Raw genomic sequence first — 26,361 nt, 5'->3', positions numbered from 1 at the left:
TGGTGCATTCTTGTCTTTAATATAGTCAAAAAAATTTTTCGTCAGCCACAAAGACAGGAAAAAGATAAACAACAACTTGGGAGGAGTTATTTGTAACACTGACAAAGGATTAGTTTCTAAAATATATAAAGACTACCACAAATCAGTGAGAAAAAGGCAAAGAACTCAGTGGAAAAATGAGTAAAACATAGGAATAGGCATTTCAAGGAAGAAGAAACAAGATGACAAGAAACATATGAAAAGATGTTCAACCTCATTATTAATCAGGCAAATACAAATTAAAACCTCAACGAGAAACCACTACACAGCTACTAGGGATGGCAAACATTTAAAAACCTGAGTGTTTAAGTATTAGCAAGATGTGGAGAAATGGAAACTCTTATAATTGTTTAGTGGAAATATAAGTTGGCAAAACTACTCTAGGAAATATTTGGAATTATTTATTAAAATTAAAGATGTGTATTGCCTGTGACCAGAAATTTCACTCCTAAGTATATACCCTAGAAATATATAGTTGCCCTGTTCATAATAGAAAAAGCTAGAATCAACATAAATGTCCATTAACAGAAGAATGAATAAACTGAGTAGTGGATGAATAAATTGTATTCAGTCAGTGAAATACTATAGGCAGTGAAAATGAACATACCTACATGTACATATGTCAGCATGGCTATAATCAAAAATAATATTTAGTGAAAAAAGTAACAAGAAGAATGCACTATGTTTCCACTTATATAAAGTTCAGAAAGAAGCAAAACTAAACAAGTTGTTAAATGAGTTTGAGACCAACAATACAGCAAGACCAAGTCTCTACAAAAAGCCCAAAATTAGCTAGGCATGGTGCCATGCACCTATAATTCTAGCTACTCAGGGGGCTGAGGTGGAATGATTGCTTATGCCTAGGAGTTTGAGGTTACAGTGAGCTGTGTTCATGCAACTGCACTCCAGCCTGGGTGACAGAGTTAGACTCTTTCTCTTAAAAAAAAAAAAGATTTTATTTATGGAACTTGCCTCATATGGGAAAACCATAAAGACAAGCAAAGGAATGGTTAAGACAAAATTTAAGACTGAGAGTAGATGGAAGAAGAAATGTAATTGAGGAGGGGCACCCAGGGGACTTCAAAGGTACTGGTAATGTTAATGATTTTTCTCTCAGTGGTGGGATGAAGGTGATTTTTATTTTGTTTTCTGGCTTTCCATATTTTTGTATGTGTGGCTTTCAGAGAGGTGATGTCATGTAGGGGTTTCTCTAGGGTTGTGGTTCTTAACCAGGGATGACTTTTTACTATCTTCCTCCCACCAGGAGACATTTGGCAATGTCTGGAGAGTTATTTGGTTGTCGTGACTGGGGTGGGGAAACTACTGGCATTCAGTAGACAGAGGCCAGGGATTGCTGCTAAACATCCTACAATGCACAGGACAGCCCAAGAGCAAATAATTATTTGGCCCAAAATGTCAATAGCACTAAGGTTCAGAAACCCTGTTCTAAGAGCCAGACTCTTTGGGTTTGAATTCCAGCTTTGCACTTTACAAGCTGGGAGACTATGGGAAATTACTAATCTCTGTGTCTCAGTATCGTTTATATGAGGCTAATAGTAGTATCCATCTCATAGGTTTGTTTTGAGAATTAACTGAATTAAAACATAAGGTATTGAGTCCAGAACCAGATAAATAATAAGTACTTGATAAATACTAAAAATAATGTTTTATTATTATTTTTGTTGAATATATTCAATTGGTTGAGAAAAAAAGTTGATTAAGAGAAATATGTTTAAAAATAGTTATTATAGCAATAGAAAATTATGCAAAGACACACATATGCACAAACCCTGCTTTAAAATGTAGCATGTGGAAATTTCACAAGAAGACCTTTGCAAACAATGACAGCCTGTTATAATCCGTATCTTATCTGTACTTAATAGCAATTTCTAAACAAGAAACCAGAGCACTGAACATAAAGTGTGTATGAGTTAGTGCTAATCTGAATTTAAGCTATATTAGTAACTGAACTCAAAGTCTTGTGACAGATTACATTACAAAAACCATCCTACACTTTAGTTCACAAACTGATATTTCCCTTATTCTCTATAAAAACCCTTCCAGAAAGATCCTTGGGAAGTCAGTTTCTTGATTGAATTTCATGTACACTTGTTTATCCAAGTGGATGTGTCTGTAAAGTTGTGACAGGATGCTGTTTTTTTTGTTTGTTTGCTTATTTCAAGATAGGGTCTTACTCTGCTGTTGCTCAGGGTGGAGTGTAGTGGTGTGATCTCAGCTCACTACAATCTCCAGCTCCTGGGCTCAAGTGATCTTCCCACCTTAGCCTCCTGAGTAGCTGTGACTACAGGTACACACCACTGTGCCTGGCTACTTTTTGTATTTTTAGTATAGATGGGGTTTTGCCATGTTGCCCAGGCTGGTCTCGAACTCCTGGGCTTGTGCAATCCACCTTAGCTTCGCAAAGTGCTTGGGCGTGAGCCACTGCACCTGGCCAGGATGTTGTTGTTGTTCTTTTTTAAAAACAAGTATTCTAAAAAAATAAGCTATTTAAAATATATACAATTTATGGTAAAGTTTCTTGAAGCTTTCGCGAATTAAACAAATTTTTAGGCATGTATATTCAATTGTAATATGGCGTATTTCCCTCCAAGCAAATAAAGATTATTATTTTTATTTTCAATGCAGGTATGTCCAGAAAGAAGTAGATTGAAGCAATGATATTGATCATTACTATCATTAGTATAGTTCCATATAATTAGCAAAGTCCTATCACATTTGTGTTCACAAAAGAGCTTCATAAAAATCCCGTGGAGTGTGTGGCATTATCTCTATTTTAGGAATGAAGAAGTTGAGGCTTAGAGAGATGAAATGATTCGCCCAAAGTTATAATGCTAGAAATTGTGGGACTATCATTCAGACTCAAGTCTCACAATAAATCTTAGCCTTTCTGTAATTGGTATAACAGGGAATTGCTATTTCCTCTCAAAATGAACTGAGATGCAATGTCAGGGACAGACACGGAGAAGGGTTCAGAACTACCTGTCAGGTGTGATATTTTGTATGCATTATTTATAAAAATTATATGTAAGTAATAAAATATATTGAATAATTTAATCATTATTATACACCTTTTATTTTTAATTTTTTTTCTTTATTTCATTTTTTTTTCTTCTTCTTCTTCTTCTTATTATTATTATACTTTAGGCTCTATGGTACATGTACGCAATGTGCAGGTAAGTTACATATGTATACATGTGCCATGCTGGTGCGCTGCACCCACCAACTCGTCATCTAGCATTGGGTATATCTCCCAATGCTATCCCTCCCCCCTCCCCCCACCCCACAACAGACCCCGAAGTGTGATGTTCCCCTTCCTGTGTCCATGTGTTCTCATTGTTCAATTCCCACCTATGAGTGAGAATATGCAGTGTTTGGTTTTTTGTTCTTGCGATAGTTTACTGAGAATGATGATTTCCAATTTCATCCATGTCCCTACAAAGGACATGAACTCATCATTTTTTATGGCTGCATAGTATTCCATAGTGTATATGTGCCACATTTTCTTAATCCAGTCTATCATTGTTGGACATTTGGCTTGGTTCCAAGTCTTTGCTATTGTGAATAATGCTGCAATAAACATACGTGTGCATGTGTCTTTATAGCAGCATGATTTATAGTCCTTTGGGTATATACCCAGTAATGGGATGGCTGGGTCAAATGGAATTTCTAGTTCTAGATCCCTGAGGAATCGCCACACTGACTTCCACAAGGGTTGAACTAGTTTACAGTCCCACCAACAGTGTAAAAGTGTTCCTATTTCTCCACATCCTCTCCAGCACCTGTTGTTTCCTGACTTTTTAATGATTGCCATTCTAACTGGTGTGAGATGGTATCTCATTGTGGTTTTGATTTGCATTTCTCTGATGGCCAGTGATGGTGAGCATTTTTTCATGTGTTTTTTGGCTGCATAAATGTCTTCTTTTGAGAAGTGTCTGTTCATGTCCTTTGCCCACTTTTTGATGGGGTTGTTTGTTTTTTTCTTGTAAATTTGTTGGAGTTCATTGTAGATTCTGGATATTAGCCCTTTGTCAGATGAGTAGGTTGTGAAAATTTTCTCCCATTTTGTAGGTTGCCTGTTCACTCTGATGGTAGTTTCCTTTGCTGTGCAGAAGCTCTTTAGTTTAATTAGATCCCATTTGTCAATTTTGGCTTTTGTTGCCATTGCTTTTGGTGTTTTAGACATGAAGTCCTTGCCCATGCCTATGTCCTGAATGGTAATGCCTAGGTTTTCTTCTAGGGTTTTTATGGTTTTAGGTCTAACATTTAAGTCTTTAATCCATCTTGAATTGATTTTTGTATAAGGTGTATAAGGTGTAAGGAAGGGATCCAGTTTCAGCTTTCTACCTATGGCTAGCCAGTTTTCCCAGCACCATTTATTAAATAGGGAATCCTTTCCCCATTTCTGGTTTTTCTCAGGTTTGTCAAAGATCAGATAGTTGTAGATATGTGGCATTATTTCTGACGGCTCTGTTCTGTTCCATTGGTCTATATCTCTGTTTTGGTACCAGTACCATGCTGTTTTGGTTACTGTAGCCTTGTAGTATAGTTTGAAGTCAGGTAGTGTGATGCCTCCAGCTTTGTTCTTTTGGCTTAGGATTGACTTGGCGATGCGGGCTCTTTTTTGGTTCCATATGAACTTTAAAGTAGTTTTTTCCAATTCTGTGAAGAAAGTCATTGGTAACTTGATGGGGATGGCATTGAATCTGTAAATTACCTTGGGAAGGATGGCCATTTTCATGATATTGATTCTTCCTACCCATGAGCATGGAATGTTCTTCCATTTGTTTGTATCCTCTTTTATTTCCTTGAGCAGTGGTTTGTAGTTCTCCTTGAAGAGGTCCTTCACATCCCTTGTAAGTTGGATTCCTAGGTATTTTATTCTCTTTGAAGCAATTGTGAATGGGAGTTCACTCATGATTTGGCTCTCTGTTTGTCTGTTATTGATGTATAAGAATGCTTGTGATTTTTGTACATTGATTTTGTATCCTGAGACTTTGCTGAAGTTGCTTATCAGCTTAAGGAGATTTTGGGCTAAGACAATGGGGTTTTCTAGATATACTATCATGTCATCTGCAAACAGGAACAATTTGACTTCCTCTTTTCCTAATTGAATACCCTTGATTTCCTTCTCTTGCCTAATTGCCCTGGCCAGAACTTCCAACACTATGTTGAATAGAAGTGGTGAGAGAGGGCATCCCTGTCTTGTGCCAGTTTTCAAAGGGAATGCTTCCAGTTTTTGCCCATTCAGTATGATATTGGCTGTGGGTTTCTCATAAATAGCTCTTATTATTTTGAGATACGTCCCATCAATACCTAATTTCTTGAGAGTTTTTAGCATGAAGGGTTGTTGAATTTTGTCAAAGGCCTTTTCTGCATCTATTGAGATAATCATGTGGTTTTTGTCTTTGGTTCTGTTTATATGCTGGATTACATTTATTGATTTGCGTATATTGAACCAGCCTTGCATCCCAGGGATGAAGCCCACTTGATCATGGTGGATAAGCTATTTTTAAATTTTTTACTTTGGATAATTTCAAACATATACCAAAGAGAGAAGGACATTTGCAAACTGCTGTTATTGCCCGCTACCCAGCTTCATCAGTTATCAACTCCTGGCTACTCTTTTTTTTTTTTCTGTGACACAGAATCTTGCTCTGTCACCCAGGCTGGAGTGCAGTGGCATGATCTCGGCTCACTGCAATTTCTGCCCCCTGGGTTCAAGTAATTCTCATGCCTCAGCCTCCCAAGCAGCTGGGATTACAGGTGCAGCCGCCACACCTGGCTAATTTTTGTATTTTTAGTAGAGAGGGTTTGCCATGTTGGCCAGGCTGGTCTCAAACTCCTGGCTTCAAGTGATCCGCCTGCCTTGGCCTCCCAAAGTGCTGGGATTACAGGCATGAGCCACCGCGCCCGGCCAACTCCTGGTTACTCTTAATTCACCTATATCCCTTCTACTTTCTCCCTACTGAATCATTTTGAGTCAACTTGAAGATGTGTAATTTCATTTGTACATATTCTGTTATGCACAATTTTATTTTAAAATAGCTTTTAAATAATAATTACAACTTGGGAATACTGAAAAGCTGAATAGTTTGTTAGAAGCTGTTAGTGTAGTTAATGTAGACCAGTTAATCTAGTTAATGTAGTCCAGTTAATGTAGACCAATAGATAGCATTTCTTGAGTTCAAAATAATCACATACATTATGCTTTTCTCTTAGAATTTAAATGTCTAGTAATAAACAGAGAAAGTGTTTTACCTGGACTCTGCCGTCTTCTCTCAGTTCTCCGTCTAAAGTAAAAGATTAAAACATTAATTATCTTAAAAATCTAATAATGGACCTTAAGAATAATTTTTTACAACACTAAAAACAGAAATGCTTAAAATAATAACAAGTTACAATGCTGAAAACTCTAGAGAAATAAAAAACCAAACCTTAACATGGTATGAAAGTACCAATCATTTTCATACATATGTGTATGGCTACCTTGTGTTACAGTATTTACTATGTATAGTATATACTATAGTATATACTAGCAGGATATCACTTGAGAGCTTATTAGAAATGCAGAGCCATAGGCTCCAGCCCAGATCTACTGAATCAGAGTCAACTTTTTAACAAGATCTCCAAATTTATCTATATTTATTTGTATGATCATTGAAATTTCACCTTTGTAATAATCAGGCAATTTGGTATTTTATATCAATGACAAGCAGTCTTATACCAGCTAGAAATGCTCAGAGTTTTCTTATTTTTATTAATTTACTGAAAGTTCTTGCAAGCTATAACATAGTTTTCTGTTACACTTTGAATACTTGGGTGTCTTGAATACCATTACCTTCTGCATTACAGGTATTAGTCATCAAAAATCCAGAACAGATGTCTTTTTCAAGTTCATTCCTTCTGTCAATTATTTGTCCGCAGTATAGGTGTTTTTAATTGGAAAAAGGATTAAAAAAGAAAATTTTAAGGTTAGGTATAAGTTATAGATTTTAAAGTATTAAAATATTTTAAAATTTCTGGGTTAAAAAACGTAATTAAAAAATTTCTTTGGAAACTTTCAACAATATAGTAATCATTTAAATACCATTATATTTAAAAACAGAGAAAGCCACTTTTAATTTTTCCACCATTAAATATTTTACAGGACATTTCAAAGAGCAGTTAAATTAAACTTTAACATACAAATAATGTATTTTACATATGAAGTTGTAAGAGAAACAATCATGGAAACCAAATGTGATGCTCTGAACTCATGGTTATTACAAAATTAAAATGAATGATGAAGTTTTACCAACTTGTAAAAGTAATTCACTTTTGATGTAGAAAACCCCTCACCAAAACATAGAAAAAGAATAATATAAATATCCAGAGTTGTTCTCTGGATATTTAGCTCCACTACTTATTATTATGTATCTTTTAAAAAAATAAAACTGATATAATGTGGTCTTGTGAAATTTCATGTCATCATCTTTCACTTATTATATATTTTTTTGTTTTAAAATTTGTACTGTTTATATGTTAAAACTGACTTTCTTAAGGTATAGAGTTTTGTGAATTTTAACAGATATTTAGATTCTTGTTATTACCATTACAAACAGAATATAGAACAGTTTCATCATGCCAAAAAAAACCTCCCTTATATACTTTATAGTCACACCCCCCTCAACCTATGCACCCTGGCAACCACAGAAATCTTCATAACTATAGTTTTGACTTCACGAATGTTGTATAATTGGAATTATACCATATAAACTTTTGTGACTGACTTCTGTCATTCAGTATAATGCCCTGATATTCATCCAAGTTGTTAAACGTGTATCAATGGTTCACTGCTGTTTATTGCTGAGCAGTATTCCATTACAGATGTGTGTAACAGTTTATTTATTCACCTGTTGAAGGGTATTTTTCTCAGTTTTTGAAAATTATGAATAAAACTGCTACAAGCATTCATGTACAGGTTCTTGTGTGAACCTGTTTTTACTTTTCTAGTGTAAATACTTAATGGGATTGTTGAATCATATGGTGAATGCATGTTTAACTTTATAAGAAACTGCAAAACCATTTCCCAGAAGAGTTGTACCATTTTATATTACATCTCATGCAACAATGAATAAGAGTTCAGTTACTTTGCATCATCCTCACCAGCACCTGGAATTGTCAGTATTTTTAAAAATTATTGACATTCTAATAGGCGTACAGAGGTATCTCATCATGGTTTTAATTTCAATTTCCCAAACAGCTACTGATATTAAATTTATTTGTTTGCTATCCATATATCTCCTTATTGAAATGTCCGTCCAAGTCTTTTGACCACTGTAATTGGGCTATTTGTTTTCTTACTGTTGAGCTTTGAGAGTTCTGTATGTATTTTGGATACAACTCCTTTGCTGGATATGTGACTTGCAAATATTTGCTCCCATCATATAGCTTGTCTTTTCAGGCTCCTAACAGTGCCTTTTGAGGAACAACAGTTGATGAAGTTGCCAATTTTTTAAAAATGGATCATGCTTTTGGTGTCTAGTTGGAGAATTCTTTGTTAATCCCAGGTCACAAATATTTCCTCCTATGCTTTCTTCTAAAAGTTTGATAGTTTTACATTTTATATTTAGATCTATGATTTATTTTTAGTTAATTTTTGAAAGTAATGTGTGAGGTTTAGTTTGAGATTCTTTGTGTGTCTGTGTGTGCATAGATGTGTATTGTGCCAATACCATTTGTTGAAAAACTATCCTTTCTCCATTGAATTACCTTTGTACTTTTGTCAAAAATCAGCTGGGCATATTTATATGGGTCTATTTCTGGGTTATATGTTCTGTTTCATTAATCTGCGTGTCTGTCCTTTTACTAATACCATAATTTCTTGATTAGTTATAGCTTTGGGGATGGCAAACCACAGTCCCTAGGCCAAATCCAGTTCATACATATTTTAGTAAATAAAGCTTTATTGGAACACATTCATTTTATATTATCTATGGCTGCTTCCTTGCTATGATGACAGTTAAGTAGTTGTGACAGACTATGTGACCTGCAAAACCAAAAATCTTTACTAAATGGCCCTTCACAGAAAATGTTTGTCAACCCCTGCTTTAGCAAAAGTCCTAAGATCGTGTATGATTCTTCCAACATTATTTTCCTTTTTCAAAATGTTTTTTGTTATTCTAGCTTCTTTGTCTCTTTGTATAAATTTTAGAATCAGCTTATTGATATCTTTAAAAAATCCTTCTGGGATTTTGATCAGAATTTTATCAAATCTTTAGATTAATCAGAAATCTTTAGATCAGTCAGGAGACAGCTGACATCTTTACTATATTGAGTCTTCAAACCATAAACATGTCTCTCTATTTATTTGTTTATTTATTTATTTGACAGAGTCTCGCTCTGTTGCTCAGGCTGGAGAGCAGTGGTGGGATCTTGGCTCACTGCAACCTCCGCCCCCCGGATTCCAGTGATTCTCCTGCCTCAGCCTCCCGAGTAGCTGGGACTACAGGCACGTGCCACCACACCCGGCTAATTTTTTTTTTAATTTTTAATAGAGATGGGGTTTCACCATGTTGCCCAGGCTGGTCTCGAACTCCTGACCTCAGGTGATCCGCCCGCCTAGGCCTCCCAAAGTGTTGGAATTACAAGCATGAACCACCATGCCCAGCCCATTTATTTTAATCTTCTTAAGTTTTTAGCATACAGATGGAATGTTTTGTTAGACTTATAACACAGTATTTCGTTTATTTTGGAGCTACTGTAATTTAAAAAGCTTTTTTGGTTTTCAATTGTACATTACTAGTATATAGAAATACAACTGGGCCGGGGCGGTGGCTCATGCCTGTAATCCCAGCACTTTGGGAGGCCGAGGCAGGCACATCACCTGAGGTCAGGAGTTCAAAACCAGTCTGGCCAACATGGTAAAACCCCATCTCTACTAAAAATACAAAAAAATTAGCCAGGCGTGGTGGCATGCACCTGTAATCCCAGCTACTAGGGAGGCCGAGGCAGGGGAATTGCTTGAACTAGGGAGGTGGAGGTTGCAGTGAGCCGAGGTTGTGCCATTGCACTCCAGCCTGGGCGACAGAGCAAGACTCTGTCTCAAAAAAAAGAAAAAAAAGAAATACAATTGATTTTTATGTGTTGACCATATATCTTGTGACCTTGCTAAATGCACTTATTAGTTGTAGGAACCATTTTGTCTGCAAAAAGGGATGGTTTCATTTCTTCTTTAGTACAGTGTTCCATGAGAGTGGTAAAAGTGGACATTTTTACCATGTTTCCAATCTTAGGAGGAAAACATCCAGTCTTTCTCTATCAAGTAGGATAATAGCTGTAGTATTCTTTTTTTCCTTCTTGGTAGAAACTCTCTATAGTTTGAGGAAGCCCCCTTCTACTCCTAGTTTTCTGGGCTTTTTTTTTTTTTTTTTAATCATGAGTGGGTATGGAATTTTGTCAGACATGCTTTTTGTACCAGTTGATTTGATCAGTTGATTTTTCTTATTTATATTGTTAAAATTGTGGATTACATTAATTTTTGAATATTGAATAAGCTGTGCATTCCCAAGGTAAATCCCACTTAATGCTGGTATATTATTATTTTTATATATTACTAAATTCTTAATCCTTGTTGAGGATTTTTACTTCTATATGTATGAGAGACAGTAGTCTATAGTTTTTTTGTACTTTTTTTTCCATTTTTTAAAAAATTCCATGGGACTGCTTGATATCTTTCTTTGTACTGTCTTTGGGTGGTAGCCTCAGAAAACGAGCTGGGATGTGTTGAATTATCATCTTATATTTTCTGAAAGAAATGTGCACAATTGCTAGTATATTTTTCTCTCAACGAATTCACCAGTGAAACCATCGGGACCTGGAGATATCTTTTACAGAGTTTTTTGTTTTGTTTTAAACTACAAATTTAATTCCTTTAATAGCCATAGGATTCAGATGATCTCTTTCATTTTCTGCCAGTTTGGTAGTTTGTGGCTTTCAAGGAATTATTCCATTCAAACTATGTTGTTAAACTTATTTGCATACAGTAGTTCATGACATTATTTTTTATCTACTTAATGTCGGTAAAGTTTAAGATAATATACCCTCTTTCGTTCCTGGTATCAATAATCTATGTCTTCTTTTTCTCTTTGTCTGACTAGAGTTTTTTCAATTTTGTTGATCTTTTCAAACAGGCTTTTGACTTCATTAATTTTTCTGTTTTCAACTTCAATGATATATGCTCTTTATTATTTCCTTTCTTCTGCTTCCTTTGAGTTTACTTTGCTTTTCTTCCTTTAGTCTGTTTAGATGGAAGCTTAGATTGATGACTGAGGCATTTCTTCTTTTCTCATATAAGCATTTAATTGAGTAAAATTCTTATTTTAAGCTGTGATTTTTTTTTTTTTCAGTTTATAATCTTTTCTGATTTCCTTAAGACCGTCTCTTTGACCTAGGGATTATTTAGAAGTTTGTTAATTTCTAAGCGTTTGGAGAATTTTCTCTCTTTCTTTCTGTTATTTATTTCTAATCTATTCCCATTATGGTCAGAGGACATACTTTGTGTATTCTTCTAGGTTTGTTTTATGACCCAGGATATGGTCTGTTTTGGTAAATGTTCACGTGCACTGCAAAAGGATGTGTGTTCTACTGTTGTTGGGTGGAATGATTTTCTGTCACTAGTTCTATCAGTTGTTGAGAAAGGACTGATGCAGTCTCCAAATGCAAATGTAGATTTGTCTGTTCCCATTGTGATCTCTATCATTTTTTCTTATATATTATGACATTCTCTTGTCAGATTCAAACACATTTAGAATTGTTATGCTTTCTTGATAAATTGACTCTTTTATCATCTTTTCCTTCTTTCCTGGTGTCCCAAGTTTCCCTCTGGTATCACTTACCTTATGTCTCAAGAACTTCTTTTAGTAATTCTTTAATAACAAATCTACTGGAAACATATTTACTAAGTTTTCCTTCACCAAATTTGAAGTTTTCAGGTATTCTTTGTATATATATTTTTTTCAACATTGCATTCTTTATCCTCTCCTTCTAGAGCTCTAATGTCATCAATGTTAGACCTTTTGGCATTGCCTCACAGTTCCCTCGGTTCATTTTTTTAAAAAATATGTTTTCTTTGTTGTTCATTGGATACTTTCGATTGATCTGTCTTCAAGTTCATTGACTTCCCTTTGTTATCTCTATTCTGCTATTATCAAACCTATCAATGAGTTAAAAAATTTTGTGGGGGCCAGGCGCAGTGGCTCACGCCTGTAATGCCAGCACTCTGGCAGGCTGAGGTGGTTGGATCATTTGAATTCAGGAGTTCGAGACCAGCCTGGGTAACATGGTAAAACCTCATCTCTACAAAAAAAAAGCAAAAATTAGCAGGGTGTGGTGGCACGCACCTGTAGTCCTAGCTCCTTGGGTGGCTGAGGCAGGAGGATCGCTTGAGCCCAGGAGGTTAAGGCTGCAGTGAGCTGTGATTGCACCATTGCAATCTAGCCTGTGAGACAGAATAAGACCCTGTCTCAAAAAAAAACTTTTTTTTTTGGTTAATTTACTTTTGAATTCTTTATTTTATTTCTTCTTTATACCTTCTATTTCTTTTTGATACTTGGGTTTTTTTTGTTTGTTGGTTGGTTTTTTAAAGAGATGAGGTGTCACTAGTTGCCTAGGCTACCCTCCAACTCCTGGGCTCAAGTGATCTTCCTACCTCAGTCTCCCAAGTAGCTGGGACTACAGGTGCATGCCACCATGCCTGGCTTGTTTCAGTAATTTTAATGATTGTTGGTGCTCCTTAAAGTTTGTCAGATAATTCCAACATTTGTCATCTCAGCGTTATTGTCTTTTAATAATCTTTTCTCATGTGAGTTGAGATTTTCCTGCCACTTTATATATCAAGTAATTTTTGGTATCCTGGACATTTTGAATATTTTAAGACTTGATCTTGTTAAAATTCTGTGATGAATGTCATTTTTGTTTTAGCAAGCAATTATCTTATTATGTTTAGGCTTCAAGTTACAGTGTTCCTCTGTGAGCTATGGTATGTCAGTTTACTTTTCAAAGCCTCTTTGCAGGGGTGTTTGTCGTGCTATTTGGTGATATTTGCAGTGCTGTCAGTGTGTGTACCATCCAGTAGCAAATATATAACCTGGGTGATAGTTTATCTATCAGTTTAGATCTCAAAGTCTTTTATATACTGGTTAGAATCAGATCCACACATGCATACCTTGGGGTAAGCCCTGGAGTTTATAAACAATTTAATGGGGTTGTTTTCACAAGCTTTCATGTCTGCAATCTCCTTTGGTGCTTTCTGGATCCAGGAAGCTGCATCTTTAGTTATCTTATGCTTCCATGTACCTCCATGGTTGCACTTGACTAGGCCCAAGTGGTGGTGAACTAAAGGAAAACACACTAGTAAACTTGCCATAGGTTCAGAGGCACCTCAAGTTCTTGTCTTCTTCCTCATTTCTTCTGTATTATTTACTTTTCAGACTCCCCAAACATCTACTCCAATATATTCTACCTAGGATTTTTAGCTGCATTCAATGGGTGAGACAGGAGGAATGTGCTTACTCCATCTTACCTGGAGCCAGAACCTGATAATCATGATTTTTAAGTGAGTATATAGTATCTGTTATTTAGCTATACTGTAATTTAGTCATTAATTCCCCATATATATTTTTAGGTCATTTACTTATACAATAACAATGTGATTAACATTTTTATGTTTATATTACAAAAATGAAATTTAAAGTTATGGCATTTTTGGGCTTTTGTTATATGTTGCTAAAATTAGTTTCTGAAAGATTGATACTGATTTACAAATTTTACCATCACAAAGAATATTGACCACAATTCATTAAAACACATCAAATGATATTTAAAAATCCATATGAACCTCCCCTCCCCTACTACCCAAACAGTGGCCACTACTAGGGGTTGCTGGGTTAATTTGTTATCCTAAAAACTGATAAATCTAGGGAAGTTATCAAGCATTTACTCTGCCTTTCGAGGTAACTGAATAGTTGATAAGGAAACTTTTATTATGTATAGAAGTACTCAAACTTATAAATGCAGAAGGAGTTACAAAATTAGAAAATCATCATTTCACACCCCCTAATAAAATAATCTAGGCAATGTTCATCAGTGATTTCAAACACATCAGGTGAAAGGTTGATGGGGAAGTTTATAATGGAGAATTTCATTAATCAGTCTTTGCTTCACTGAAAAACATTATATACCTCATGTTGTGATGTAATAGGAAGCCCACAGCACCATCTACTATGCATTACTTGGGACACAAAGCAACAGTTTCCCCAAATTTGCTTACAGAACCATAAGTAAGGAAGCAAAATAATAAAAATGTATAAATATAGGGAATTTGCAGATGACATGTGCTCTTCTCCCTTGTTCCAGATATGCAGTGTATCTGTGGGAAGAAGCATACAAAGCTTGATGTACCTTGAACCATAGTTAATAGATATGGTCTGTAAGGAAAGTATTACATGATGGTGTGAAAGTGTGTCAGGGCATACTTAAGGAATTTTCTGGGCCTCTGCCATATCTGCAGAAGGCAGTTCAGTACCCTTGTCTAGCTCTGTTTTCAGTTGTGCAGGAAACAGCAAAGACAAAAGCATCTATTATTTAGTTATAATTTTTGCATGTATATATAAATGGCACCATATTCCTTATGTGCTTTTCACTGTCCATAATTCCCTCTCTGAAAGTCTGAATTTCTTCACCTTTTTGTCACTCTTTCTTGACACAGAAAGGTATGTGAACCTAGATTCAAAGAATATGGCACAGAGATAATAAATAGACCCAAAGAAACAGTGAAAAGGACATTTCTGGCTGTTCTGCAATGGCAATATTTCATGATTTTGAAACACACACTTCAATATTTCATTATTCACTAACAAAGCTGCAGGAGGTCCATATCTGAGAATAACTGCTTTCAGAAAGTAAAACAAAAAAAGCCCCTTAAAGTGGATCAATTTAAAATGGGGTTGAAAATCATAGTAAATGGTGACAATATAATTTGACTAAAAATAAGAGGTAAAAATATATAGATAAGCTTATTTTACTTGTATTAATAAAATATATGTTATAATTTCAACTGTTCATAAATTCATTTTTTTCTTTTTTTTTCGACACGGAGTCTTGCTCTGTTGCTCAGGCTGGAGTGCAGTGGCACGATCTCGATTCACTGCAACCTCTGCTTCCTGTGTTCAAGCGATTCTCCTGCCTCAGCCTCCCGAGTAGCTGGGACTACAGGCATATGCCACCACACCCGGTTAATTTTTGTATTTTTATTTTTAGTAGAGATGGGGTTTCACCATGTTGGCCAGGCTGGTCTTGAACTCCTGACCTCAAGTGATCCGCGTGCCTCAGCATCCCAAAATGCTGGGATTACTGGCGTGAGCTACTGTGCCCAGCCATCTGTGCATAAATTCTTAGATGGAACAAAGTCAGTCAGTTTGATTTGGAGAGTGGGGAATGGTTCTACTTTTTCTGACCAAATTGTCTTACAGTATGATATGGCATATTTAACTTCATATTCGACTTGCACAGCATACAAGTTCAGAAAGAGGGCCATTTTTTTTCAAAAAATATTCAAGGACTTAATCACTTTTCTGAGGGATTCTATTAATACTTTGATAAATTCATTTGCAGTTTTATTATTCTTGTTGAATTTCTCTTTTTAATTGGTCTAAGTTCCTTTTCCTGATTTATCCATAGTTTTACATGAGATCTGAACATTTCTGTAACATCTCTTTCATTGACTTCATGAAATATTGTTTTTGCAAGATTTTTAGTTGTTTTGAAATATGTTTGTATTGCTGTGTTGGGTATTTAAAGAGCTAACAATCAGTGAAAATACTGATAAACTAATATTTCATAGGTGGAGATAAATGCTAGTCTTCACTGGGGAAGGATATTTGAATGGGGAGAGGACTGAGTTTACAAGTAGTTAACTTATTATTACATATTTCATTATAAGGACTATTGTTCTATGTAAACTCATAACTACAGGGTCTCAGATAATGAATATTTGGGTAATTAGGAACCCCTGTAGTTAAAAAATTATATCTTTGAATGCAACTTATGAAGTTTGAATGCTCTGAGCTTTGTGGGATAAAAGTACTATGCAAATAGTAAATGTCATATGAAGTCCACTAATAAAGGTTCAGGATTTCAAAATATGTAATATAGATAAGGCTTTATACATGAAATTATACCTCATTTGACTTAGTTACTAAAAAGAAAATGAAACATTCCAAGTGAAAACACTTCATAAAATACATAAATTTTGGTGCCTTAGATTTTCTAAGGTTTTCATTTGTCTAGTTCTGGTACTGGAGAACTAACGGCAGTTCCATAAAAGAGCTGTGAATCTATAAAGCAGCTCATTTCCTTCCAGCTTTTCTTGAGACATATTAAAGCCACAATAAAATATAACTTCTCCTTCTCAATAAGCTTTAGTGGAACAGAAAAAGAAACTAAGAAAATAGGCCAGATTAAGCTGGAGAGAAAAATGGAAATCTTTTTGTTCTTCAACTCCCATTGTCTTTCTCACATTATCAGTTTTCTTAAAAATAGCTATAGAGTCAGTGAAAACGTGTAAACATCTTTAGATTGCCAAATTGATTATACCCTTTCATTTTTATGTTTTAAAAGAGCTTAAGATTGTTTATCTTCTTTGGAAAGATGTTTAAAATTAGCCACATTTAATCATATACCAAGGCTTAGAAAAGGATGTCTCTAGTGAGTTTCTGGTTTTATAGGCAGCAAACATAAAGCACCTGGTGGGCACAGTATGAACTTACAGTTTTATGTAATATACATTAAAGCTACCTTAAGAGCTCAGCACACTGGAAATGCTTAGTATATTGTACATTTATTTCAGTTTAAGATACAGAAATGGACTTCCTAGACATATGCCATATGTTCTCCTCTCATGCCAAGTTAACAAGAATTAAAAGACTGAGATGAATAAACAAGGTCAACTTAGGCTGAGCCAAATTAGACAACAGAATAATTGTCAGATTTTCTGTTGGCAGGGACAGTTTGTTTTGAGCCAATCTTCATGAATTATAGGCTGTAATTTTTTTTTTCTGGTAAGTCTACTGCCAGGCATTCTGTTGACAATTTCTTTGTTTTGTAAACACTGAAAATTTTCATCCATTATATTGTTTATAGGCACACACCAGGATTCTGAATAGATGAGTATTTTTGGTTTGTTCCAACTTAAAGGAAAACTGCTTAGACATGAATCAAATAAAATCACGCCAAAATTTAACAACTTTTAACAAGATAGTATTTCATTTGGAGTTTCTTAGGTATGAATTCAATACTGGTTCATTATAATAGCAGGAAACCAACCAGTATTGTAGTTAATTTCTAGCTGTAAATATCAAAGTAGATATATTTACTGCAAATACAAGGTTTATTTGTTCTACAATAAATAATTTTAGACCTTGGAAAGGATAATCTAATACAAATGAGAAAATTGAGGCAACCAGAGAAGTGGGCTTATTTGAAATATAAGAACTAGTTTAGGGCTGCCTAATCTAATTATTTTTAATTTAGTCCTAGGATCATTCATTTTGTTTATACACTGTCTGACATGGTTTAGATCTGTGTCCTCACCAAATCAAATTTGACATTAGATATGTCAAACTGTAAGCCCCAGAGTTGGAGGTCGGACCTGGTGGGAGGTGATTGGATCGTGGGAGTGGTTTCTCATGAATGGCTTAGCACTGTCCCCTTGGTGCTGTTCTTGTGACAGCAAGTAAGTTCTCATGAGATCTGGTGGTTTAAAAGTGTGTGGCACCTCCCCCCAAACCCCTCTATTCCTCCTGCTCTGACCATGTGAAGTGCTGCCTCCCCCTTTGCTTTCTGCCATGATTGTAAGTTTCCTGAGGCCTCCCCAGAAACTGAGCAGATGCTAGCATCATGCTTCCTGTACAGCCTGAGGAAGAGTGAGCCAATTAAACCTCTTTTCTTTATAAATTACTCAGTCTCAGGTATTTCTTTATAAGAATGTGAGGGCAGACCAATATAATGTTTAAGGCTTTGTTACACACAAATGTGTATGTATAAAGACATAATTTATAACAACACAAAGGAGCAAGAGAGAGGAATGGAGCAATACAGGAGCAAAGTTTTTATATACTATTGTTGTTAAATTGATATTAAAACAAACTAAGTTGTTATAAATTAAGATTTATAATCATCAGGTGAACCACAGAAGAAAAAGTCTCCAAAGAAATTACAAGAGTATTAAAATACCTACTTAACACAAGAGAAGGCAATAAGTGAGGAATACAGGAATAGCTACAAGGAATGTAGAATATGACAGCAAAATGACTGATGTAAATCCTGACTTATTTAGTAATTACATTAATAATAAATGGATTAAACCCTCCAATTAAAAGGAAGAGATTGGTGGAGTGAATTTAAAAATAATCACTTTCAAATCTTTTGAGATATGTGACACTATGTAAGAGACAAAGTGAGAAACTTCAAAAGAGAATTAAAAAAATATATTGTTTTTCTTATGTAAAGTGAGTGTTCCTCAGTTCCTGTTGTGTTTTCATCAGGACTGGGAGCTGAATTTTGTCAAAGGCATTTTCAACATCTATATAGATAATTGTATGATGTTTATCAACCTTAGATCTATTAATATGGTATATGATATTAATGGATTTGGTAGCACTAAAACAACCTTGTATTTTCAGGGTGGATCCAAGTGTTGGATTTTTTTCACTAATATTTTACTTAATATTTTTTACATGAATGATATTGGCTTGTCATTTTTCTGTGGAAAAGTTTTTCTTTATTTTCAATGCTTTGGAATAATTTATAGAGCATTGGGAATATCTGATCTTTGAAGGTTTGGTAGAATTCTACCTGGTCATCTGGGCCTTTTGCTCTTTTACAGGGTAATTTCTTAATAATCTTGTCTATTTCCTTTATGAAAATTGGTGTGCTTCAGATTTCTAAATTCGATGGTGGACACTTTTGGCAATCTGCATTTATCTAGTGTATTATCTATTGTTTTCTAAGTTTTCAAATTCATTTGCATGGAAATTTGCGAAGTAGTCTCTTATGATTATAAAGAAAAAACCCTCTCTTGTTTAAATGGTTAATTTCTCCCTTCCTCCCTCTGCCATTTCTTAATTTTGTATGTTTGTGTTTTCTCTCTCTTTTTTTGATCAAGTTGGTCTATTTTGTTGTTTCAAAAACATTTGGATTTGATATCTTACTACAGTTTTTTTTTTTTGTTTATTTTGTTTTGTTTTTTGTTTTCTACCTGAGGTGTCAGTAATCTATGGCTTATGGACTGGTTGCCTGTTTTTGTAAATAAAGTTTTTTGTTTGTTTTGTTTTTTGCTTTGTAAATTTCTTTTTTTAATTTTAATTTTAATTTTTTTATTTTGAAACGGAGTCAAGCCCAGTCGTCCAGGCTGGAGTTCAATGATGCAGTCTAGCCTCAGTGCAACCTCCGCCTCTCGGGTCCAAGCAATTCTCCTGCCTCAGCCTCCCGAGTAGCTGGGACTACAGGTGCATGCCACCACACCTGGCTAATTTTTGAATTTTTAGTAGAGACGGGGTTTCACCATGTTGGCCAGGCTGATCTCAAATCCCTGACCTCGTGATTCGCCTGCCTCGGCCTCCCAAAGTGCTGGGATTACAGGCATGAGCCACCACGCCTGGCTAATTTTTTTGTATTTTTAGTAGAGACAGGGTTTCGCCATATTTGCCAAGCTGGTCTCGAACTCCTGGCCTCAAGTGATCCGCCTGCCTCAGCCTCCCTAAATGTTGGGATTACAGGCATTAGCCACCATGCCTGGCTGTACATGAGATATTTTGATATAGGTAAACAGTGTGTAATAAGCACATCAGGGTAAATGAGGTGTCCATCACCTAAAGCATTTATCATTTCCTTGTGTTACAAACATTCCAATTATACTCATTTATTTATTTTTATTAAAATATACAATAAATTACTGTTGACTGTAATTACCCTGTTGTGCTATCAAATACTAGATCTCACTCATTCTATCTGATTGTATTTTTGTACCCATTAACCATCCCCGCCACCATCAATTACCTTTCACAGCCTCTGGTAACCATTGTTATATTCACTATCTCTGAGTTCAGTTGTTTTAATTTTTAGCTTCCCACAAATGAGTGAGAACATGTGAAGTTTGTCATTCTGTGCCTGGATTATTTCACTTAACATAATGTTCTCCAGTTCCATGTAAATAAAGTTTTATTGGACCACAGCCACATCCGTTCATTTATGTATTGTCTATGACTGTTTTTGTGCTACAACAGAGTTAAATAGTTGCAGCAGAGAACATATGGTCCATAAGCCTAAAATACTTACACTGAAGCCATTTAGGAAAAAAGTTTCCCAATCCCTGCTCTGCCTCATTAATTTCTGGTTTTATCTTTATTATTTCTTTCCTTGTGCTTTATTTTGGTGTAGTTTCTTGTTATTTTTTAAAGCTTTTGAGTTAGAATTGTTCCCTTTTTTCATTTTTTTCTGGTAAAAGTGCTTAGTGGTATCAATTTTCCTCTGATTATTACTTAAATACATCCCATATATTCTGATATGTAGTGTTTTATTATAATTACTTCTTAGAAATTTCATGTTGTATTTCTTCTTTCATCCAAAAATTGTTTAATAAAAGGTTTTAAAATTTCCACAAGGAAGGGCATGTTGGTTCTTGTTAAACATTGCTGGTTGTATTACATTGTGATTGGAGAGTGTAATATTTAGTGAAATTTAATGATATATTTTGTCAAGTAACATACCTTTTTTGTAAATAGTCCATGAATTCTTAGGAAGAAAACTTATTTTCTTTTATCAAGGAATAGAATTTGATGAATATTCATAATATCTACATTATTATGTTTAGGTATTATTTCTTGTTACTTTTTGCCTACTTGATCTATTCTGCAATAAGCATAGTGAGTTAGGCTGGGTGTGGTGGCTTATGCCTATAATCCCAGCACTTTGGGAGGCCAAGGCAGGTGGATCACTTGAGCCCAGAAGTTCAAGACTAGCCTGGGCAACATGGCAAAACCCCATCTCTCCAAAAAATACAAAAAATTAGCTGCATGTGGTGACACATGCCTGTTGTCCCAGCCACCCAGGAGGCGGAGGTGGATCACCTGAGCCCAGGAGGTCAAAACCGTGGTGAGCCATGATCATGCCACTGCACTCCAGGCTGGGCAAGAGAGTGAGACCCTGCCAAGAAAAAAAAAAAAAAAAAAAAAGGAATAGTAAGTTAAAATCTCCTATTATTCATATCTCTCTATATCTCCTTGCATCTTTTGTAGATTTTCCTTTATAAAGGTGGCTTCTATATTATTTGTTGTACAAATATTCTTAAGTGTTTTATCTATGTGAAATTTGCATTAATTTTTTTTCTTGTTGGATTTTATGCTTTTGGGCTTGAATTCTGTAATTAGTATGGTTACTGTTGGTTTCTTATTATTTTCATTTGCCTGAATATCTTTCCCCATTCCTTTATTTTTACCCTCTCTGAATCATTTTATTTAGATGTATGTCTTTCTTACAGTACATAGCTGGATCTTGCTTTATGTGCAAATTGAAAATCTTTTCCTTTTAATAGGTGAGGTGAGTCCATTTACATTAATTGATATGACTGATATGCTAGGTTTCAACTCTTTTACTAATATTTTATAATTTTGTAAATTTTGATATATTTGGTATGTTTCTCTCTGAGGTGTGTGTTTCCTTTCTTCTCACTTATTTATCACTTGAGCCCAGGAGTTCTGGGATGCAAAATGCTCATTGGGTACCATGCTAAGTTTGGCATCAACATGGTGACCTCCTGGGAGCTGAGGACCACCAGGTTGCCTAAGGTGGAGTGAACTGGGCCAGGCTGGAAAAGAGTGGGTCAATCAGTATGGGATTGTGCCTGGTGAATAACCATTGCACTCCAGCCTGGGCAACACAGTGAGACTCCATCTCTTAAAAAATAAAAAGTAAATGGTAGTTAGTAAGGCTTATGGTTTTGTTCTAGTGGTTACCTTTGTACTTGTATCTTTTCTAATGCCTTTAGTCTCTTCTTTTCCTAGTTAGCCTTTTATTATGTGGCATATGAGATTTTATTGTCTCTTTTAACTCCCAACTATCGGCTATACAACCAGTGAGCTTATTCTATCTTACTCTTTCACTCTCTGTTCCACTCCCATTTTCTAAAGCTGTATTACTTCTACTTAACATACAGTATTTGTATACGGGTCTTCTACCCCTTTTATCTTCTGCCTACATTTATATTTATTAAAATACAGTCAGTCCTTGTACTGACACTTTGTTACTCATCTCATGGTTAGATGAAACTCTTCCTCTAGTATTCTTCAAGAAGGGTTCATGGGTACAGAATTTCCTATATTGAAAACTGTTTCTTTCAGCGTTCATACTTGAAGAAGATCATGGATGACTATACTACCCTTGGTTCACACTTTCAGTCACTGAGTTTTTGAAAACTGTAGTTCTGCTTTTGCCTTGCCTTACATTTTATTTTTTTGAACAGTTTGATACTCGTTTGAAAAGTTTGATACTTTTTTCCTGAAAGTGCACTTTGGGTGTCTGAGAAAAATTAGAACAATCAGCTCCAAGAAATATCCTAGCTATACTCTTATATTTCAATGATTAATTAAAAAAATGTTTAGGGCCTTCTGGTAAAAAGATAAAATAACTTACATAAGCAAAAGTACATGAATACATTTTGCAACATTTTCTTGGATTTTTAGTTTCAAGTATTCTGTTACATTGTTTTATTTTTTCTTTTTCAAGGAATCCAATTATACAAATGCTGTTGCTTCTTTGTCTTATCTCCCATTCCATTACTTTTTCTTCGACTTTTTTACTTCTCATTTTCTTTTGTTTTCCGCCATTTTCAATGTTTTTAATTAAGTTTTATTATGAGTTTATTCTCATTTGGGTACCCTGTAACTTATTTTTCATTTTTGGATAATATTATGCTTTTTTTTAAAATTTATTTGTTTCAGTGGACTTTTTTTTTTTTTTTTTTTTTTTTTTGAGACTCTATCACTCTGCCACCCAGGCTGGAGTGCAGTGGCATAATCAGGACTCTTTGAAGTCTTAATGTTTAGGGCCCCAAGCGATCTTCCTACCTCAGTCTCCCAAGTAGATGGGACTGCAGGCGTGGACCACCATGCCAGGCTAATTTTTTTTTTTTTTTTTCAGTAGAGATGAGGTCTCGCTATGTTGCCCAGGCTGGTCTTGAGTCCCTGGGCTCAAGGGATCCTCCCACCTTGGCCTCCCAAAGTGTTTGGATTACAGGTGCAAGCCACCACACCTGGCCAATTTTCTTGGTGTCTTCTTCCATCCCTCCCTCCTTCTCTCCTGTCCATTTCTATTTTCCATTTTTTTCTTTTTCTTTCTTTTTTTTTTTTTTTTTGAGATGGAGTCTCACTCTGTCACCCAGGCTGGAGTGCAATGGTGCAATCTCAGCTCACTGCAACCTCCGCCTCCTGGGTTCAAGCAATTCCCCTGCCTCAGCCTCCCAAGGAGCTGGGATTACAGACATGTGCCATCATGCCAGGCTAATTTTTATATTTTTAGTAGAGATGGGGTTTCACCATGTTGGCCAGGCTAGTCTTGAACTCCTGACCTCAGGTGATCCGCCTCAGCCTCCCAAAGTGCTGGTGTTACAGGCGTGAGCCACCGTGCCTGGCCTCATTTTGTCTTTATAATTCAGAGTGGGTTTCAATATACCCAGTTGCTTATTCCAATGTATCTAATTCTGCCTGGTGTGTTGTTGTACAGTTTTCTTTGACATCGTGATTGTTTTGGGGGAGGAGAATTTTCCTTAATTGATGTGTGTAGTTTTCATTTTCTGTTACTTTGACGTAACTTTGTATGAAACTGTTCATCTTTTTCCTGCTTATTTTTGTGGTATTGGCTACGTTTTGTGAGATCCTAGTTCAGTGGGGTCCTCAGTAGAGCAAAGTCTAGGTACTTGTTAGCATATGAATAGACATATAGATCAATGGAGCAGAATGACAAATCCAGAAATAAACACTCAACACCTATAGTCAGCTGATTTTTGATGAAGGTGTAAACGCAATTCAGTGGGGAAAATGAGTTTTTTTTTCCTCAAAAAAAATACCGGGGAAACATGTATTTCTATGTATTAAATAATGACCTTAGACCCTTATTCACATCCTACATAAAAATTAACTCAAAATGGACTTTAAGAGCTGGAACTATAAAACTTCTAGAAGAAAACATGAGAAAATATCCACATTTTCAGATTAGAAAGAAATTTAAGTACAATACATAAAAGACAATCAAAAAAAGAAAAAATTGCTATCCTTGGCTTCACCAAAATTTGGAAATTTTGCACTTCAAAAGACACTACTGGAAAATGAAAAGGCGAACCACAGACTGGGAGAAAATACTTGCACATCAGGTATTTAATAAGGAACTTGTATTCAGAATATATAAAAGTATCTTACAATTCAATAACAAGACAACTCAACTAAAGAGTGGACAACAAATTTGAATAGCTATAACAACAAAGAATGCTAGTGAGCAGATAAGAAATGTTCAACATCATTAGTTGTTAGGGAAATGCAAATTAAAGCTACAATTAGATACCATTCTTCACCCAACAGAATAGTTATAATAAAAAAACATTGACAATATTAAATATTGGTGAGGATACTGAGAAATTGGAACACTTATATATTGCTGGTGGGTATGTAAAATGTTACAGGCACTTTGGAAAACAATGTGGCAGTTTCTTAAAACTAGCGAATTAAATATAAACTTAGAATAAGACCCAGCAATTCAATTCCTAGATATCTGCCCAAGGGAAATGAAAATATATGTCCACTTAGAAACCTAAATGTGAATGTTTACAGCAACATTATTCATAATAGCCCCAAAATGGAAATAACCCAGATACCATCAGCTGGTGAGTGGATAAGCAAAATGTGGCACATCCATGTAATAGAATACTATTCAGCAATTAAGAAGGAATAAACTACACATTACATGAGCCTCAGTAACATAATGCTAAGTGAAAGAAGCCGGATACAAAAGGCAATATATTGTATGACTTCATTTATATGAAATGTCCAGATTATATGATTTCATTTATATAAAATTTCTCTAGAGACAGAAAGCAGAGCAATGTTTGCCTCAGGCTGGGTTAGGAGAGTGGAAATTGGGCATAAGAGAACTATTTGGGGGTGATGGAAATGCTTTAAACCTAAACTGTGGTGATGGTCATACAGCTTTATAAATTTACCAAGTATCATTGACTTGTATACTTACAATGGGTGAATTTTATGGTATATGTAAGTTATATCTCAGTAAAATTGTTTCTAAAGAAGTATCCAGATGTGGTGGCTCACGCCTGTAATCCCAGCACTTTGAAAGGCCGAGGCAAAAGGATCACTTGAGCCCAGGAGTCTGAAACCTGCCTGGGCAACATGGTGAAACCCTGTTTCTACAAAAAAAATACAAAAATTAGCCCAGCATGGTGGCACGTGCCTGTAGTTGCAGTTGCTCGGGAGGCTGAGGTGGGAGAATCACCTGAGCCTGGGAGGTCAAGGCTGCAGTAAGCCATGATCACACCACTGCACTCCAGCTTGGGTGACAGAGTGAGATGCCGCCCCCCACCCCCAAAAAAATAATAATATAGAGGTAGGACTTCTAGGTAGCTGAAGATAACAGCAGTCGCCTATGTTCTAGCTCCCAATACTTCTTTTATAAACAATCTAGAACATCATACAAGGAAAAATGAAACTACATGACAATCATGTCCTTAGCATGACTTGAAGACAGAGAATGTCCAAACTTCAAAATAATTGTAAATAAAATGGAAAAAACACCAAATGCCAATGCATGATCTCTCTAGCTCCTGATATTCTGGTACATCGGAGCATGGACTACAGGGAAGATGCTATAAAGTACCATGCAATCTGAAGAGGCAGTTTTCAAAAAGGATAGCTTCTCAGGGAAAAGGCAGAAAGAGAGGGGCACTTTTGGCATTTGGGTGTGAAGGAAGAAAGAAGCATAAGGAGGAAAATACCAGACAAGAGAAAACCAAAAAATGAGAGGTCATTCAATCCCATCAAGAATTTGTGGGCTGGGTGTGGTGGCTCATGCCTGTAATCCTAGCACTTTGGGAGGCTGAGGCGGGTGGATCACCTGAGGTCAGGAGTTTGAGACCAGCCTGGCCAACATGGTGAAACCCTGTCTCTACTAAAAATAAAAAATAAAAAAAAATTAGCAGGGTACAAT

At 35.6% G+C, this 26,361-nt stretch overlaps 1 protein-coding gene across 20 annotated transcripts in view; it reads right to left on the bottom strand.

Annotated features, from left to right (window-relative positions):
- The window catches only part of WDPCP (WD repeat containing planar cell polarity effector), a 720,444-nt gene that overhangs the window by 15,946 nt on the left and 678,137 nt on the right, over positions 1-26,361 (bottom strand). For 14 of the 20 annotated variants that reach the window (XR_010136176.1, XM_054547452.2, XM_054547455.2 and 11 more), the window contains 2 exons: positions 6,899-6,963; positions 6,319-6,350 (listed from right to left, as the gene is read on the bottom strand). Coding sequence is in view for 15 of the 20 variants with exons in the window: in XM_054547452.2 (XP_054403427.1) it covers positions 6,319-6,350; positions 6,899-6,963 (97 nt within the window). In the remaining 5 variants the exon portion in view is untranslated. Of the gene's footprint in view, positions 1-6,314; positions 6,351-6,898; positions 6,964-13,264; positions 13,435-26,361 lie in introns of those variants that run through there. The other 6 variants (XR_008522114.1, XR_008522112.2, XR_008522113.2 and 3 more) reach the window with 3 other exon arrangements.

Source organism: Pongo abelii, chromosome 12 (genome assembly GCF_028885655.2).
Source record: "Pongo abelii isolate AG06213 chromosome 12, NHGRI_mPonAbe1-v2.0_pri, whole genome shotgun sequence".
NCBI classification, from domain to species: domain Eukaryota; kingdom Metazoa; phylum Chordata; class Mammalia; order Primates; family Hominidae; genus Pongo; species Pongo abelii.
Note: the sequence above shows the minus strand (reverse complement) of the source record. Positions and strands in the feature narration are given on the sequence as shown.